Below are 20,439 nucleotides of genomic sequence, written 5' to 3'. Positions count from 1 at the left end.
TTTTGTATTTCAACGCTTTTCTCGTCCTCTTGTCCTTGCACCCTTTTGCCTCTTGACCGGTTCATCTTTCCTCATTCTCGTGGAGTTTGTTTCTCTTTTGTCGTGGGAGTTTGCTTTTTGTTCTTTGTCATTTCATTTCCTTCAACAACCTTCCCCTTCTTGGCCTTTCCCCCTAGCTTTTGATTGACCTGGCCTCCTTCCTCTTGAATTGCGTTGTTATCTTCCTCAATATGAACTTTTTCCTCATTGATTTCCTCCTCGTCCTCCTTCGTTACGTTCAGTTATTTGCTAGACTCTATCGTAAATACCATCATCAGCTCCGCTCTTCTTTCTTCGTTGACTTTATTCCTTTGTTCCGTCTTCTTTCTTATCTTCTCTTCATAGTTATGCACGTCTTTTGTTATACATTCTTTTGCATCTCTCAGATCTCCCCTTATTTCTTCGAACCGGATCGCCTGGTGATATGTTGACGCAACTCCCTTTATTCCATGTATCCAAGGCTGTGACCTTCGTCTCTAGTTCTCAAGCGAGAATCTTCACGGTTAACTCCCCTTTCGGCTTAGACGCTTCCCCTTTAAACCCATATATGTTATATGTAGAAGGTACAAGATCCGAGTCCTTGTATCCCATGGTCCTAAAGGTATGGTAAAATAGGATATCAACTGAACTCCCAGTATCAACTAAGATTCTGTTTATTGCCCAAATTCTCCTTTCCTCCGTTTGTTCGTCCTCCCATATGGAATATTTTTCGAATCCCAAGGTCACGACCAGAGGACTTGTGTGCGAAATTTCCCCATTAGGTGCATCCTTCACCGAGAAGGTTATCACCCTCTTTTGCCATTCCTCTAGCGGCTCTTTCGTTATGACGCTGAATATTTTGTTTCCCTCGAAATCCCTCTTGTGCATTCTTTTAAGAACATTGTCGTGAAATTCCTGGATACTTTTTGCCGCTTGAATTATTGAGTTACAGTTTAATTGTTGCTTTCCTCGATCCATCTCAATTCGGTATACTGGTTGATTCTCACGAGGTGGCATGGGTGACACATAACTTTCTAGGAAATGCGCGAGTTTCCCCTGGTCTATCAAGCGAAGTATAATTCTCCGAACGTTCCTGAAATCGTCTGTGTGGTGTCCATGGAAACGATGATACTTACAGAATTCATGACTTCGTGACCCCGACGGGGGCTCTCTTCTGAAATTTGGTGGGGGCGGGATTTCCTCTGTTAGCACTATTGCCTCCCACACTTTTTCCACAGTTGTGTTAAGTCGTGGGAGTTTCACATCTTTAAAGATCGGTCCATTGGGTCTTCTTTCCCCGTATTTGGGTCCCTGATTCTTCCTAGGCTGGTATCCGCATTGTAGCTTCGCGGCTCATAATTTCTTCGTTTTGACTCCTCATAACTTTGCTGATCAATCCACTCCTCATCTCCGCTCGAGACGTCTACGAGCTTTGCTGGGACTGAAACTGTAGGCTCTCCCTTCCCTTGCCTGGGTCCATCCTATGTTGCGTGCACCGTTCTCGGTAACAGCCTAGAATTCCCTTCTTTTGCCGGGGCCAGCATCATTTCACTGACTTGCTTCTGCTTTTATTCCAACGCTACATATTCATCCTGGTACTCCCTCAGCTCGTTCATCGTTATCGAGTTTCGAATAATGAATATCTGTGTGTACAGCAGGTCCATTGGGATCAGAGCATTCACGAAGGCTAAGATGAAGTTTCGTTCATCAACTCTCCCGGCTAACTCGCTGCACACTGTTCTCCATCTCGTGAGCAATCCCCGCAAGCTTTCCATTGGCCTTATCCTCAGGTTAAACAGTGTGTCTATCCCTGGCCTAAACAAGTTGTTGCTTATATACGTCATCAATAATATCCTTTGCAAATCTTTGAAAGATGATATCGAACTTTCCCGGAGTCTGTCAAACCAGGCTAATGCTTCCCCTGCTAAGCTCGCAGGGAAATATCGGTAAATTACTGCATCATTTCGTCCTCATTGCATCAGTGAAAGGGTATATTGCTTCAAGTGTTGCACTGCACTTTCCGATCCACTGAATATGCTTGCAAGCGTTGGTAACACGCATTTATCCGGGATGTCTGCATGCATGATCTCATAGGTGAATGATGATTTATCTACTTCCTCTATCGCTTCCGCTAACTATACTCTTCCACCTCTTCCTGAGTTATTTATTAAAGCCCTCATGTCTCTCAGCTCGTTTAAAACTTCTTGGTTCAAGTTTCCTCCATCCTCCTCATGATGACGGCTTCTCATCACGTTATGCCTCCCTTCACCTGGTCGTCGTCTTTCCTCCTCGTCTCGGATAAGGTTCACCCTGGCGTTGTAGTTCGTCCTCCCGTCTCCGTTCCTCCTCATGTCTCCGCCTTTGATCTTCCCATTGTGAGATTTCCAGTGCTCTTCTCAAGTCTCTTTCTTCATCTTCATTCATTTGTCGTCTTCTTTGTCCTCCTTCATCTTCTTCGTGTTCATACATCCTTCGCTGCAACTCATCTTCCTCCGAAGATACAGTGTTTCCTTTCGAATCTATGGAATCCTCCACGTTTTCGTTAAGTCGTCGGTTTTGTTGCCTCAACCTAACGTTATGCCTTTCCAATTGCATCTTTTGTTCCGCCAAGTCCCGGTCCCGTTCTCGTTCACGATGGAGCATCTCCCTTAGCTGGTCCAACGTCATGTTTTCTTCTACGATATTCTCCTCCATCTCCCCACGAGTCATTTCCTCCTCGACAACGATGTCTGTATCGGACGTGTGCACCGATCCTTCCCTGAGGCCATATTCTTCCATCCACCGCTGGTTCCCTTCTCATCTACCTCTTGCAGCTGATATTCCATCTCGTTCCATCCTTCCCCTTTTATCCGCCAATCGTTTGCTTTTCCTTACTGCTATTACCTGTGATGCTCGATCCGGTATTCTAGCCATTAACCTATCCTTATTTCAACATCAACTGAACTTTTTCAACCCTAATTACCTAGATCTCCTATTTTCACAACCTCGCCTTTCTTCTAACTCTTAGATGAGGATTGACCCCCAATCTAAGTTCCCAGTTTCTGGACGCCAAAATGTGATTATTGGAAATCCAGCAACACACCCAAATTGAAAGTAAGTAAGATATAAGACATGATAAACGCAAGAACAAAAGATCCTTTATTGCTCTCCTCTCCACTGCCAGAATCCCCCCCTTTGCATTGCTCAAAGGTCTCTATTTATAGGCCTAAGCAACCATAGTGGTATACAACTCATATCATTTCTCCGAGGTTACTTTATGCTTCTCCTGGTGCATATTCCATAAAGTTTTCCCCCACTTTTCGATGTCTTCACGTGGTCTTGTCGGGACACCTGTCCTATTTCTTGCCCGATAATCTATCTACTTCGTGAAGGTAGCTTTTCTTCCAAGCCAAGTCACATTGCTTCGTGGTTACTTCGTAATGGACATCTGATTCTTTTCGTGCTCTACTTCCCCTTTGATGAGTTACCTCGTCCATAACTTTACTTCGCTGCCGCGTGGATAAGGATAATTCTGACTTGATTTGACAAGTCCCTGACGACGAATCTTGGGGCTTTAAGTAAGATATTTTCACCAGATTCTCGCGCCTTCCCATGGCCACGTGTCGGATTATACTTTGGTTACTACATGTACAAATCTAACGGTGTGAACCAGCAACGGAACCAGGATTTTAAGTTCTGGTGGGCTAAAAAAAACACGGATTCTCAAGTGCGAAAAAGATAATAGAAAAATACCTGAAATGAGTAGAGTGTGCAACACACACCATTTTTTGCTTGAAGCACAACGCATTGAATCAAATCTGTTCACACAACATGTCCAAAAATTGATTTTTATAGTTGGGAGATTTACCTGCAAACTGCTATGATATTTTCCACAAAGAATAGGGGTAACTAAGCTTAGTTTCTGATTCCATTCCAGGGAATTTCAAGTCATTTTCAACTTCAAACACAAAATTAGCTAGATACACTCACTTATATAAGAATACATTCACTAATATAAGAAACCATAATGATTGCAAAAGATAACAACGCCGTCTATTTATATATATATATATATATAAACTAATTACAAAAGGATTTGTCGTGTTAACTACAAAAAAGAGTCGTCATTTTTACAAAAGGTTTATGGGAAGACGACATACTAGCAGGACAAATATCTTGTCATGTTAGGTAAATATCCACAAAAAAAGGTTGACGAAAACATTACTTCATTTCCAGTTGCACTCTAGGATTATGTAAACTAGCGAAAACCTCAATAAGATATTCTACGGAAACACCTTCCGCAAGGAGTCTTTCGATGTAAATCATTATGGAATCATTAAGAAAATCTTACCCCACTTTATTCTGTATGGTTGTTTTAACACAATTCGTAGCTGAGAAAACGCGTTCCGCAGTTGCCGTAGAAACAGGAAGTGTCAATACTAGGCGTATAATTTTATCAATCTCACAGTAAATAACTGACTTACATGTTTCAAACATTCGCCGACAGGGTTCAGCAGTAGTAGATAATCCTTGAAAAGATGAATGAGAAAGCACGTCAACTTCATAATGCTCCAACTGATTTCTCAATATATGTATATCTTGATTACTAAAGTCTGCTGTATAGAACTTTTCAGCGAGCATGCAAATACCTTCTATTTTGAAACACCTAAATGAATCTCTAGGATCCAAAGCGGCACTAAGAATAAGAAGTTTCATTGTGTCTTCCGGAAACCTAGTCTTTAACTCAACCAATTGAACATCTATGACCGCATTAAATATATGTCGAGCTTTCATATCTGGCACGAACGACCAGTACCAATAAGATGTCGAGCTTTCATATCTGGCATATGAGTATCATGCTTCTCACAAAACAATTCAACAGATTCCAAAAGCTTTTTCCATCCATCATCTCTCAATCTCTGAAGAAGTGTTTTGGTAGGTGAAACCAAATTCATAGCATTTACGATATCTTGTGATTTCAGTTGGAGGCCTTGACAAAGTGTATCGATGATGCCCATTATCTTATGCATTAAGAGTAAAACAAAGATAAACTTAAATGATTTAATATTTTCGTCGGTATCTTGTGCTTCCCCAACAGAATAGTCATCACTAGATTCACAAGTTCCAAGCTTTTTTTATTAGCATACAAGTAGGATCAAACAAACGTATCAAGCTGCAAGCAGAATTATAATGAGAACTCCAACGAGTATCTGAAGCTCGTCGTAAGGTACCAACCTGGTTATCTCCTTTGCCCGTCTCTACATCCCCATTTTGTATTTTTATTTCCGTGTCTTCCTCTTGAGCGGATTGAAAATCACTTGTGCGCCTGGATGAAGCAGTGACTAGGGTAATAATAGAATTTAGCATAGAGTAGAAGCTCCAAACATTCCCATTATTTTTAGCTGCTTTTTCTAGAGCCAATTGGAGCCGATGTGCGAAGCAATGTACATAATATGCATATGGGCAGTCTTTAAGAAATAATGCTTGCAATCCATTCATTGCACCCCACATGTTGTTAGCACCATCATATCCTTGACCACGCAAATTCTGAACTTGGAGGTCGAAGCGAGTAAGAACATTCATACTTCCATTTTTCAGAGTTAGAGAACACACATTATCAACACGTTGTACATCAAAGAAACGTTCTTTCACATTCCCTTCCTTGTCAACATACCTCACAACAATTGCCATTTGTTCTGTACCTGAATTATCCTTTGATTCATCAACAAGAATGAAGAACTTGGCATTTTCAATATCTTTACGAATTTTCTCTCTAACTTTAACAGCAAAAATATTAAGTATTTCTTTTTGAATCGCAGGAGAGATATACTTGGCATTTCCTTGTGCATTATCTAAAACGACTTCAGAAATATCCTTATTAAGCTTTGCCGAAAATTTCACGAGTTCTAGAAAATTTCCACAATTTTTGGAGTTTTTCCATTCATTGTTTCTTCTAAAGGGATATCCTTGGAATGCCAGCCATGGAAGTGGGAGTGGCTTACCAAGGATGCAAGAAATAGAACTTACGACACTCGAAATCCTTGAAAAAGAACATATTTGCTTTGTTCCACCAACGTTCACAAATAATTCGCACAATTTGAGTCCTGTGGATTTTACCTTTCATGAAATATAAACGCTGGTAAGGATATCTTCTCACGGATTGTTGAACAGGTTCGGAGAGTAATTCATAAATTTCACTTAGCTTAGACCACCCACCTCTTAATTTTGACGGAAACACTTCCAACGCGTGATCACATAAAAAAGACTTTACTTGGTAACACGGCTTGTTCAAATTTTAGTTCAGGGCACAACTTAATTAAACTTGGATTAGTGGTTAAGTGATTTCGAGTTTGTGGTGTATAGGAAAACACTAGAGATAATTTTTTATGGAGTAGAGTCACTAGACATGTAAATATGTTATTTGTTTATGAAATGCTCGTCATGGGTAGTAATTACTGATCAGTGACCACTAGCTCTTATCTGTTTGGTAAATGTCGCATTCTCACATTGGTTCCATACAACCTTTGAAAATTATGGTTAGAACTCATTGTTGGAATGCGAGTTCACAGAGAAAATGTACTGCAAGTACATCGTTAGCTTGTAGTTCCACTCCCATCTATTATTGTCCACTTGCACATCTCTTTGTTCCCATTTAAGCGGAAACTTATAATGCCAGTGACACTATATACATGTGGGCATTGTCACTCCTTATTTTAGCATCATCAAATATCAATCGTCGGAACTGAAATTCAAAGATGGTAAAATTATATGTTACTATAAAATGTGCTAATACAAATATGTTATAAAATTCAAAGATCTAACTTAGCTTAGAGCTACATTGTTATTTTATTTTACGGAAAATGGGTCATTTGTCCAAATATTTTTAAATCACGGTTCAAATAGACGAGTAAAAAATAGTTTGGGTGAAATGGCCAAAAAAAAAATAGTAAGGATGGAACAGGTTTCATCCTAGCTTAAATTTAAAAAATAGCAAGGATGAAACTGGATACATCCTGTGTAAATTAAAAATAAGAAAAAATATTTGAAAATGATCACGATTAAACTGGTTACATCATGCCTATTTTTACATTTTTGTCCATTTAAACAGTATCAAAATCTAACTGTCCATTTCACGCAGGAATTGTTGATTTTGTTCTTTTTAATCAATTTTGTGTTTATTTTATTATATTTTATTTTTTGTTATTATATTTTATTTTTTGTTTTGACACATTCCGCCAATTATATATATTGTTATTTGATCCCATGAAAAACGATCTTGGAAAGTGTAACAGAATGTAATTTTTAAAATGATTACAAAATTTCCTCATTGGAAATGTACATGCACATCGAGCAGTGAATTTAGGTTCGATTAGTTAACTGGAAACTGCCTTAACGACAGTATTTGGTAATGTTACGAAAAGACATGATGCTTATTGCTCATGACGATGCTACTTAGAGAAATTTCTATGGGATGAACAAATTAAGAGTTTGTTCATTTTGATTCCACTATGGGATGAACAAATCAAGAAAATGGATGTTCAGATGAACAGATCTGTTCATTTGAACATCGAGTCACACCATTAGACGCACGTCTGTTGTAAGGACGCGCGAGCCAAGAAGAAACGCGGGCGTCACCTGCACAATGCGGGCGTCACTAGCACAATATCTGGAGTCACTAGCATGAACACCCACTGCAAATTCAGTTTTTTTACTAATATTTTTCTCACTTTATCATATTTTATCTCACTTTTATCCTATCTTATCATATTTTATCTCACTTCATCCTATTTTATCTCACCACAATATTATATTTTATATTTCAACTTTATCCTATAAAGCATTTTATATTAAAAAGAAATATTAGTGGGGCCCTAAAAAACTAAATCTGTTCATTTTGTCATGCTTTACCATAGTGGAGAAACCCGTTTGACCATCCACATGATTAAACAAAATTTTGAGTTTGAACATTACCATAAGAACTGTTCTTAAAGCGTTTTAGTAATTATTCCAACACAGCGCTTTACTTCAAATTTTAGTAAAGTATATCGATTTCATCTTTTTCTTTTTCTTTCATATCCTGTAGTTATTAACCTGAGAAAGACAAATCCGTTACATATCCGTTTAAGTATATCAATTTCGCTTTTTTTTTTTCTTTTTCTTATCCTTTCATTTCTTCACAATATCAGTTTCTGCATTCTGCCCTTTCAATTTTTAGCAGTCATGATCACAGTGTGAGTGCATCTGTCTAACAACTTTTTCTTTCTCTTTTTTTTTTTCCTCTCGTAGATTTCAACTTGATGAATGATGAAGACAAATTCCTCACAATTTGGGCTTTCTCATTTAGAATTTTCAACCAACTAGGATCAGTAACGCGTTTTCTATCATATTTGCATCTTAAGACTGATAAACTAGGATTAGTGGTTTATATGACTAGCTTATAGTTGGAATGCGGATTCACAGAGAAAATGCGGTTTATATGACTAGCTTATAGTTGGAATGCGGATTCACAGAGAAAATGTACTAATGCTAGTTTGGACTTTATAGTTCCACTCCCATCTGTAATTAAATCGCTATTTGAGCCCCATGAAAATTTTGCCTGAAAATGTTACTCAGTGCCATTTTAAAGATGCTTACAGAATGTCCTTATTGTAAACGTGAGCGCATCAAGCAGTGAATTTAGGTTTAATCAGTAAACTGACAACTACGTAAGCAACAATAATTGGTTATGTTACTTATAACACAGTGAGTCCAACACTTTGACTCATTGCTGTATTTAACACTGATTCATTTGAAATAAAAGACATGATGCTCATGGGAACTGCTAGCTAGAGTCTTTCAGGTTAATAGTATTCCAGCACGACGCTTTGCTTGAAATGTGAGTAAAGCATATCAATTACATCTTTTTCTTTTCATTTTTTTTTTGTAGTTTTCAACTTGACGAAGACAAATTCATCACAATTTCAGTTTTCTTCATTTCGTATTTTCAATTTCTAGGAGTCATGGGTGGGTTTTCTTAAACGCAGAATGTGAGAGAGAAAAAAAATGGAAACTAATTATTGAGTACCAGCACATGATTCAATGAAAGTGACTATTATTCACGTGGCTAAAGACTTATATTGTACCTGCGTTAAGAAAAAAAAAAGATAGAATCCAATAATTTCAATGGCTCGTCTCAGTAACTTCAATGATAGTGATTATAGGGGACCCCGTGATTTTCTTAGTGGAATGTTGGTGACTCAATAACATGTGTATGCATGTTGATCATATTGTATCTTTTTTTTTTCTTCCTTTTGGTATGCATGTTGATCGAAACAATTTCAATGCAGTTTAAGTTATCATATAAAGTGGTTTCACACGGTGAAAGTGCATGCACAAATCACTTTAACTAGCTGGTAGCAGCTCGTTCAAATTTTAGTTTAAGGGTACGTACAACTTAATTAAACTAAGATTTGTGGTTATTGAGAAACTAATATTATTGAAAGAAAATATCTTTCGGACACATTTTAATGAGTTGTTATTACAGAGTATTTAAGGCTGTATTAAATCAGCATAAGTCAAGTCAACATTGACCTGTTGAATTGACACATCCTTATCTGACACACTCATATATACCTAATATTCTCCCTTCAATACGATACTGTGAAAAGAGAATCAAATTGAGAAAAGAAAAACAAAAAATTCAAAAGAGAAAAACAAACAACTCAAGAGTGTATTTCTGATATTGTAATAGAGGAAGCAGGTGAAGTAGAAGAATCCTTGTCTGCATGAGAATCCAACAGTTTATGCAAAATCCTGGAGAAAGAAGGAAAGCACAATCCTTTTATGAAAATATCAGCCAACTGATCCTCTGAAGAAATATGTTGTAGCTTTAGAAATCCTTCTTCAACAAGTTCTCTGACTTTATGATAATGAATTTCTATGTGCTTTGTCCATTTCCAACTTGAACATGATCCTTTTCTTTATAGTTTGAAGTATGTTGCAGTAAAGTTTCATCTCCAGTCATATGTGAAGTGGCTCCAGAATCAGAAATCCAATGAGAAGCATTTGATGTAGAAGGATCGGAATAAGGACTCTCCTCATTTAAAGTAGTAAAGGCTTGTTGAGAAGAACCAAGTTGTGCTTCATTTGCAGAATTAGTAAAAGTTGGAAGATGATATCTAAAATAACATTTGCTAGTATAATGTCCCTTTTTACGACAAATTTGACAATCAACCATATAAAAATCTCTTCTACCTCCATTTATTTGTCCAAAACTACTGCCTTGATAAGAATTTCCTTGAGATGAACTATTCCCTTGAGAAGAACTACTTCCTTGATGAAAATCATTTCCTTGATAAGAACTATTCCCATAACTTCTTGCATTATAACCAGTACCTTTTCCATTACCACTGAAATTATTATGAGATCCAGTACCACCATTATTCTTGGACTTGCCTCTTCCATTACCATGGAAATTATTAGAAGACCCATTTCTACTATATTTTTTTTGCTTAATCAATTTTTGTATTACTCATTTAAGAAAAAATACATCTCAAAGTCAAAGCTGAAAATTATTTACAAGCCCAAATAAAAATGAAGGAGTAAAAAACTGCAAAAATGTCCATTTTCCAGGAATGAAAGCAAAACCCAATGAAACTAAATCTTAACAGAATCTGTAATAGGTTTTGTCAGGCAATTACAGAGAAGTAATAAAACCTGGTTTTTCTTGAGTACTTCTGACATACACCCATACTCAGGCCTGCACCCTTCTTGGCCATAACATCTGCAGAAGAATTTATTTCCCTCATACTATGAACAAATTGAATCCTCCTGAATATCATCTTTATTCTCTGCCATCTTGCTTGAACTATCGAAGGAATCTTCCCAGATGTGTAAGCTGTTATTGCTGCATTTGAATCAGATTGAATACATATATCAAAACTGTTATTTTCCACTACCCATTCAGCTGCTCCAATGATTGCCATTATTTCAGCTATGAAGTTAGTTGTTGTACCCAATCCTCTTGATTATGCACATATAAACTCTCCATTCTCTCCTCTGCAAACAAATCCCATACCTGGTGCTCCTGGATTACCTCTAGAAGCGCGCACCATCACAGCAAATGAGTATCTGATATACTTCAGGTAGACAGAAACTTAGCTCAACAATCCTCTGGAGCTTTATTGGTTGATTCTTGATCTCAAAATATTTGAATATCATGTAGTCATAACTACAATCACACATATGATTCCTTATTCTCAAGGCATAGTCTTTGACATACTGTTTTATTCTCATCTTTATATTGACCAAGATCCCCTTTTCATCCTCAAAACATATTTTGTTCCTTAGAAACAAAATTTCCATCATAGTTATTGGAGCATCCAGACTCCACACTTCTTTAACTGCACCACTTTTATTCTTTGCAAATTGCATTACCTCTTCATAAGATTTAGGATTGCAGAAGAGAAAAATTCCACCCAACCATTCCCAGATTAGCTGACTGAAGTTACACTTCCACAAAATATGCTCAATATTGTATGTATCCTTCCCACATATATAACACTTAGATGCTAAACTGAAGCCTTTTCCTTGCATTTTTTCATCAGTTGCACAGACATCTTGGACTATTTTCCATATGTTACTGGATGTTGTAGGATGTAGCACTGGATTAGACACATGTCTAGCCCAATCTACTTTATTGTACCTTTTCCTTATCAATTCAGCAGCTGAAGAAACAGTAAATTCACCAGACAAAGTTCCTACCCAGATTCTTCTATCCTCTTGGCCTGAGATTACTGGTAATTCCTCCACCTTAATATAATTTAACATTCTCTGAGGAAACAACCAAACTCCATTTACTATTAAGTCTGCTACCTTAATGTTAGCATTTTGCTTCATATATTCAGCTTCTTCAAATAGTTCTTTTAGATGCCTATCTTTAATCTAAGAATCATTCCATACAGAAATTTGTGTGCCATCCCCTGTTATCCATCTTGTATGTTGTTGTACTTCTTCAATGACCCATTTCAAACCAGGCCATATAAAAGACTTTTTGTAACTTGTAATCCATTCCCCAGTCACTTTAGTGTATTTTTCTCTCATAAATCTTTCCCATTCTGCTTCAGATAATTGAATTTTCCACACTAATAGTGACTTTTTGTAACTTGTAATCCATTCCCCAGTCATTAATAGTGACTTATTTACAACTTCCAGCCTCCTTCCTTCATTGGTGCACATGTGTTTTCCCATTTCAAAGTCACACATTTTCTCTCATATGGGTTACCAGTCCATAGAAAGTTCCTTATCAATTTTTCACAAATTTTCACCACACTTAAGGGTCACTTATATACTGACATATTATAGATTGGAATGCTACTTAATATGGATTTAAATAGAGTGTCCATAAAAGATAGCATTTTCCCAATCCAGCTTGTCAACCTGTTCTGTAACATTTGTACCACCCCCAAAACTGTAGTTGACTTTACCCTCCCTGGATTCAAAATCACTCCAAGATACTTGTCAGGCAAACTAGATACATTCATTTGAAATTCATTTGCCAATATTTGTTTCCTTTGCTCATTTACTCCACCAATAAAAAGTGTACTTTTTTTGCTGATTTATCACTTGTCTAGAAGATAATAGATAATCTTGTAAAAGTTTCATAACAGTTTGTATCTCTTGTGTCCATTAAAGAACAAAAAAACATCATCAGCAAATAAGATATGAGTTGGCTGCACATCTCTGTAGTTGATCACGGGAATGATTTTTCTTTCTACAACCATTTTAGTAAGGCTTCTGCTCAAAACATCTTTAGCAATCACAAAAAAAATGGGTGACAAAGGATCACCTTGTCTCAATCCCCTGCTGACTTCAGAAAAACCAACAGGGCCACCATCTGCTAACACGGAGATTCTAGCTGATGTGAACAATTGATGAATCCAGTTAACACATTTTTGAGAAAAAACAAATCTCTTCATTACTTCAAAAACAAACTCCCAGCTCAGAGAATCATATGCTTGAGTGATATCCAGTTTTAAGCCTATATTACCACCTCTCCTTTTTGTATCCAGCTCATTAATCATTTCTGAAGCCAAAACAACTTTCTCTTGTATACACCTGCCTTTTATAAAAGCACCTTGCTGACTAGAAACAATTTTATCCAGCATTCCATACATTCTTGTTGTCATGATCTTGGTAAATATTTTAAAACAGAAATTGCTGAGCCCTATGGGCCTGAACTGATTTGGTCTTCTAGCACATTTTACCTTTGGCAGCAGAAATAGGAAATTAGAGTTTAGTCCTCTTGGTATAAAACATTTTATCCAACTGTATTGAATAGCTTTGATTAAATCTTCATCAATTATCTCCCAAGCAAATCTATAAAAGAAACCTGGAAAACCATCAGACCCAGGAGCACTATCTGCATTAAGTGAAAAAACAACATCTTTTATTTCTTGAATTGAGGGAACACCTTCTAGCATCTTATTATCTCTTAGAGTGACTACTTCAGGTATGGCATCAAAAATTCCATCAGCAAAGTCACATTTTTAAACTTAAACTTCTCTTCAAAATGTTGTTCTATAAAATGAGAAACTTGTTGGAACTGTAACTATTGAGCCATTATCATCCTCCAACTCAGTGATGCCATTTGCAGCTCGTCTTATCTTTATTGAAGTATGGAAGAAACTTTTATTAGAAGCACCATATTTTAACCACTTCTACCTAGATTTTTGTTGTAAAATGGAGTGAAGTTGTTGATTGGGTATTTCTTGTTTCCCTCTTGTCACAACCAAATTATTTAATAATATAGTATCACTAGGATTCTGGTATGATATTGTAGTTGAATTTAAAACCTCCTCCTCTGCCTTTGCCAATTTTACTCTAACATCACCAAAAACATTCCAGTTCCAATCCTTAATTCTTCATTATCTTCAACTTCTGCATAAAAACAAACATTGGGTTTCATATAACTTCTGTAGCCCATACTTCTTGAATTAGTCTCTTGAAATCTTCATGTTCTAACCATACTTTAAGCATTCTGAATGGAACATTTTTAGGTTTTGGAACAGTAATACATGATCCCAATAAAGGACTGTGATCTGAAATACTTCTCACTCCAACTTTATAGCTCCATCCAGGATATTTCTCACTCCATTTTAAGTTAAAGCTCTATCCAAAGTGCACACTATCCTTTTGATACCAGCTTTATTATTACACCATGTAAACTGTAATCCTTATTTTGGAGCCTGCATTAGATTACAAACATTCATAGCTTCATGAAAATCTTGCATCGATACTCTTAATGGTGTTCTCCCTTACTTTTTCTCATCTACACTTAGTACTGTATTAAAATCACCAATTAATAACCATGGGAGATCCATATTACTCATTTTCTATAATTCCAACCATAATTCTTTTTTGTCAGCTGCAAGAGAAGCAGCATGAATACAAGACACTAAAACTCCACCCACATTTACTGTTGTCACTTGATTATTAATTGAAACAACAGAAGGTTCAGTTATTGAAGCACTCCATAAAAGCCATATGTTACCTTTTATCTCATTTGTAGAATTATGTATTAGCTTGTGATGCATTCCTGGTAACTTTAAACTCTTACTATCCTAAGACTAAATTTTTTAACTAAACTCCTTAGTTTGTCTTTGGCTCTAGGTCTCCTTAAGCCTCTGACATTAAGGAAGAGAGTCTTCATTTATAAATAGAAGATTGAGAAGGACCAGGACTTCATATTCTTTTTTTCTGTTTCACTAAATTCAAGGTAGTATTTTGTTTTCTTGTAGTAATCAGACTAATTGGTTTAGGCTTGACAATTTTTTTTTACTATTTCCTTTACTGGCATCTCCCTATCAGCTTCCACAATAAAAGAATTGACAGCAGAGGAGCTACTTGTTGCAACTTCCAAAAGTTTGTTCACACTCATAGGAGGAAAATCTTCATTTATGAAATTTTGAAGTATATGAAATTTACCTGAATTTTGACTTCCAGGATTAGTATGTTAAGCAAGAGAATTCTCCACTGGAGGAATAATGACATCAACTATCTCATCTTCACTAAATAGATCATTAACATCATTCTTTGAAGTGTTTTTAGTTGGGTTTTTACAGATATCAAAACCAATAGGATGAGGTATTGGTCTATCTTTAATCCTCCAAACCTTTTAAGGAATAACATAGTTATTATCATTTTCTTCAACTTCTTGTGCATCTTCCTTCCTTAACACCCTACATTCAGTAACCAGGTGACCCACAACCTTACAATGACTGCAAAATTTAGGTAACTTAGGTATTTGGACCTCTTGTTCAAAACTCCCATATTTGGAGTTAACTACAATTTGATGAGGAACATTTATTTCTAAATCAACCTCCACTAAAACACTGGCGTAGTAACCCACTTCTCTTTTCAGAGTAGTATCCCCAACTTTAATTGCTCTGCCAATTGCATCTCCCATAGAAATTAGCATTTTCTCCTTCCAGTACTCAATACCCAAACCAAGAAAATTAACCCAAACGAAAGTTGTAGTAGATTTTTGAGCTGTAGGATTAAAATTAGATTCCCATAATCTCAGTTTAAATACCTGAGAGTTCACCATCCAATACCCATTCCAAATATACTTCATATCAATTTCATTTTCAAGCTTAATAACAAAAAAACCTTTACCAAGAGGGATTAATTTAAATTTTCCTTTAATTATCCACTGTTTTCTTAATTCTTCTTCAGCAGTTGTAAATTTCAACTTAACAAAATCCAATCTCCCAATTAAACTAAATTTCCATTCATCAATACTCTCATCTAAATCTTCATCCTGTATATATAATTAAGGAATTTTATATTGATCAGACTCAGAATTCATCTTTTGTTGATCTGAAGCAAACTTAAAATTAGTTGCATTTAAAATCGATCCAGAATTCATTCTTGTTCGAAGAAATTTATTGAAACTGAGAAATCCAGATCCACTAGAAAACTTCATATTTGCAACTTTTAATGGAAAATATCTGAAATTAAAGACTGATACCTAACAACTGAAGAAAAGTTTAACTTGAATAATTAGATATATAAGAAAATATCTGAATTAATGTTACAGATTCTCGAAAAATGAACAAAAAAACAAAGAAAAAATTGACCGAGTCGATCGCCGATTTTCAGAGCTATATATTTAGTATTTCAGTAATTTTTCATCCCATTTCTACTATAGAATGCAGTAGTTTGTTGAGAGTCATACGTAACACTAGAATTATGTTGTTGCTCAATTAGCCATTCTTCATGATTCACGAGTGAGAGGAGTCTCTCGATTCTGAGCAGCTATAAAAAAAGTATCAAACTCTCTTCCTAGCCCATTCAATACATACATTACCAAATCAGTATCACTAACTTTTTCTCCAATTGTTGTAAGAGAGTCAGCTATATTCTTGACATTGTGTAAGTATATCAAAACAGTTGAATTTCCTTTTTTTTTACATTATGAAGCTGACTTCTAAGATATTGTTTCTTGCCATGAATTTGCTTCTAAAGCTAGTTTCAATAAATTCCCATATTTCTATAGAAGTAGACAACCCTAAGACATCACCAAAGATAGAATCTGTAAAAGTTGCCTTCATACAACTGATAATAAAACAATCAATTTTCCTCCATAAGATCCATTCTAGATTTATCTTTAAAATCCATCAATTTCAACCTGTTTAACAGGTTCTTGAATTTCACCATTGACATAACAATATATATAAATCAGTGGAAATCAAGATAGTTTTCATCTGATCTTGCCACAACAAAAAATTGTTCGGACCTAATTTTGTAGAAACACAATTTGAGATGTTTGTGAATGGAAAAGTAAAGTCAGATGTATTACCCATTTGAGCAGCCGAATTGGAATTATAATTTGAACCCATATCGTTTCTTCTTCGATAAACGATTGTTGCAGATTACATTAACTGAATCCGTAAAGATGTTGAGACAAAAAAATCGTTGACGAACCAGATCTGACTTCAAAGATTTGAACAAAAATTGTTGAGAACAATTATTGAATCTGTAAAATTTGTATATGAAAGTTGTTTGATTCTTGTAAGATTTGATGAAAAAGATTATTGAGAAAGATCTTAGAATGAATTGTTTTGGCTCAGGATCATCTGTCTGATACCATGAGAAACTAATATTCTTGATATTATTGAAAGAAAATATTTTTCAGACAAATTTTAATGAGTTTTTATTACAGAGTATTTAAGGCTGTATTAAATCAGCACATGTCAAGTCAACATTGACCTGTTGACTTGACACATACTTATCTGACACACTCACATATACATCATAGTTATTTGGTTTCAAGTTTCTATTAGTAAAGACATCAGTGTAGTATTACGCACCTAAGAATGATACATTTGGGTGAGCATGCTCCATCTGTCGATACAATTACGCGACTGTTTAATGAAAGTTATAAACCAAATGAAAAATAAGAGAGTATAGGTTGGAATTCACACTTAGTTACTTGGCCACCACCATAACATTGGTTTGGATTTCAGATTGATGGATTCAATACAAATCACATCTTAAGGTTTAGAGTACTTGGCCTTCCTAGGTTTCCGCAGCGTACAAGCTAAAAGACCCTTGCAAGTCTATACAATCAGTTTCATTTATGGGTAATTAATGCACTAGTAATTCTCTGTCAGTATATATAATTACCGCCGTAATATGAATTATAGACTTGTGTTCTAAACATACGAGGCACACAAGAAGAGCTACCAAATCAATTATGAAACAATGTATCTATCGTAACCGACTACACATCGGAAATGCTTTCATGGTAATCAATCAACTAACAATTTATCTATGTATTACTACATTTCCTTGGGGTAAAGTTTCATAATCTTTGGATTTGAATCCCAACGGTTGATATTTAACCTGATTATAAAAACAAGAGGTGGCACTTGGCAGTGTCCGGAGTCCATATATATGGTGTCACTCGCATTATGAGTTTCTGTTTGAAGGAGAACATAAAGATATGCAAGTGGATAATAATAGATGGGAAAGGAACTACAAAGTAGCGAAGTAGTAGTAGTACATTTTCTCTGTGAATTCGCATTCCAACAAGAACTTCCAACAACAATTTTCAAATCAGTTTAGTAGGGAGCTTGTACGAGATTGTATCCAAGATTCTAGCTGAAAGATTCAAATCAGTTTTACCAAAATTGATATCTGACAGTCAAAGTGCATTCATTAAGGACAAACAAATATTAGATGGGATTTTAGTTGCTGGGGATGATTGATTCAAGATTAAAAAGAAAGAAACCAGGATTGTTGTGCAAGATGGATATACAAAAAGCATTTGACAATATCAGCTAGCACACAGTGAATCATGTACTTCAAGCATATGGTTTTGGAATAAAGTGGAGGAGCTGGATCTGTTGGTGTATTACCACTATTCAACGTTCCTTGATAATAAATGGAGCATCCACTGAAAGATTTAGCCCATAAAAAGGATTGAGACAAGGAGACCCGTTGTCTCCTTTCTTGTTTATCCTAGTAGATGAGATATTCATTAAACTGATGAAGAACGCTATGGAAATAAATATGTTCAAGGGTTTCTACATCAACAATCAAGACATGATAACACACCTTCAATTTGCTGATGACACGCTAGTCTTCATTGACGCAAGAAAAGAGGAGGTAGAAAATCTGTTATTAATACTTCAAATATATGAAGCTATTACTGGATTGCTAATCAACTTGTAGAAGAGATCAGTAGTGAGTATTGGAGCTGACAATAAAGTCAAGAACTGTGTAGAGATCCTAAGATGCAAAATTGAGAAGCTACCTCTCAAATACCTAGGAATGCCAATAGGAGCAACTTATAACAAAAAAATAATATGGGATGAAATCATAGAGAAGGTTCAGAAAAGACTTGCACCTTGGAGAAGGAAATTTTTCAACAAAGCAAATAGATTGGTCCTAATCAAAAGCACTCTTGCAGCCATGCCTATTTATTTCATGTCTATCATTCCTATGCCTGTGTGTGTAGAAAAGAAACTCATTCAAATCATGAGGAACTTTCTTTGGGGTTCATCAGCAGAAAAAAAGAAAATAAATTGGATAGCTTGGAGAAAGGTTTGCATCTCAAAGAAAAAAAGGGGGATTGGGAATAAGAAATCTCAGATTAACCAATAAAGCACTACTTGCAAAATGGTCATGGAGATATAAGAAGGAGAAACAAGCATTGTGGAGGAAAGTGATAAAGGAGAAAGTAAAAGGTGAAGATAATGACCTATGGGCTAAAACCCTAACTACACCTCATGGCAGAGGATTCTGGAAAGGTATACAAAAGTCAAGACAAATTATTGGGCAGAATACAACTCTCATAAAAAATAATGGAGCATCAATTAGATTTTGGCAAGACATTTGGAAATGAACAAACAACCTAAAGTCACTATTTCCTGCTGCTTATAGAAAAGCTACACATAAATATGGATACATTCAACAACTAATACAAAATGGTAGATGGAATGTGCAATTTAACAGGAATCTAACAGTGGAGAAAATGCAAGATATCATGAACCTAATAATGCACATTGGGTCAACTCCAGTTTTGAACAACAACTCAGATGAGCTTACCTGCAAAGCATTTGGATCAAATTTGTGCCTCCCAAGGTACAATTATTTATGTGGATGGTGTTACAAAATGTCACTGCTACAACAGATAACCTTATCAAAAGGGGGTGTGAAATCCAAAACTCAAGATGCAACTTCAGCAAAACAGAGGAGGAAACAATTGCTCACATCTTCTTGCACTGCCATTATGCCTCAGAAATCTGGAACTACTTCATTAAAGAATTCAATTAGAAATGGGTTCAGTCCAAAAACATGGAACATCAAATGCTGGCATGGAAAGTAAAGAAAGGGATAAACAGAGGAAGAAAGATACGACCCTTGTTAATATTTGCTATCATCTGAGTAATATGAAATGAAAGAAACCAAAGGCTAATGGCAGTAAAAAGAGGAAGAGAAGCTACGGTGGCCATTGATGAAATTAAAAGCACCAAACTAGTTCAATTTATTAAGTTCAATCAACTCATAACACACTGGAAAATGATAATGGAAGGGAAAGTATAACTAAATTGTAACTGAATGTGAATACTTTTGTAACTGAATTGTATTCTGCGATTTCTTTTTTTTCCTTTAATAAAATAATAACCCTATTCTCGCAGAAAAGAAAAAAATAAAATAATTCAAAGTAAGAATGCTAGTGTCACTTAAATTAAGTGACTTAATTATCATTTGTTATTAATATACTTGGGTTCCATCGATCACTTGGATTTACAAATATTAAGCCACCATAGCATCTTAATACCAAGTGAAACATATCAAAGACCAAAGTGCTATAATCGAATTTAGATCAAAAATACTATCCAAAAACTCTAGTAATCGAAAGTGTCATTTTAAAAATGCCTACAGAATTGCCTC

General features: G+C 35.7%; 2 protein-coding genes across 2 annotated transcripts; both read right to left on the bottom strand.

Moving 5' to 3' along the window:
- Nucleotides 1–4,787: 4,787 nt before the first annotated feature.
- On the bottom strand, nucleotides 4,788–6,052 carry LOC113328072 (zinc finger MYM-type protein 1-like). The gene is made up of 3 exons (XM_026575164.1): nucleotides 6,025–6,052; nucleotides 5,233–5,903; nucleotides 4,788–5,126 (listed from the first exon to the last, which is right to left on the bottom strand). Exons 1-3 carry the CDS (start codon nucleotides 6,050–6,052, stop codon nucleotides 4,788–4,790), a joined length of 1,038 nt encoding a protein of 345 aa, XP_026430949.1.
- A 9,099-nt stretch (nucleotides 6,053–15,151) lies between these two features.
- LOC113328071 lies at nucleotides 15,152–19,773 on the bottom strand. Its single transcript, XM_026575163.1, has 2 exons — nucleotides 19,756–19,773; nucleotides 15,152–15,796 (listed from the first exon to the last, which is right to left on the bottom strand). Exons 1-2 carry the CDS (start codon nucleotides 19,771–19,773, stop codon nucleotides 15,152–15,154), a joined length of 663 nt encoding a protein of 220 aa, XP_026430948.1.
- Nucleotides 19,774–20,439: the final 666 nt, after the last annotated feature.

Source organism: Papaver somniferum, unplaced genomic scaffold (genome assembly GCF_003573695.1).
Source record: "Papaver somniferum cultivar HN1 unplaced genomic scaffold, ASM357369v1 unplaced-scaffold_107, whole genome shotgun sequence".
NCBI lineage: Eukaryota > Viridiplantae > Streptophyta > Magnoliopsida > Ranunculales > Papaveraceae > Papaver > Papaver somniferum.
Note: the sequence above shows the minus strand (reverse complement) of the source record. Positions and strands in the feature narration are given on the sequence as shown.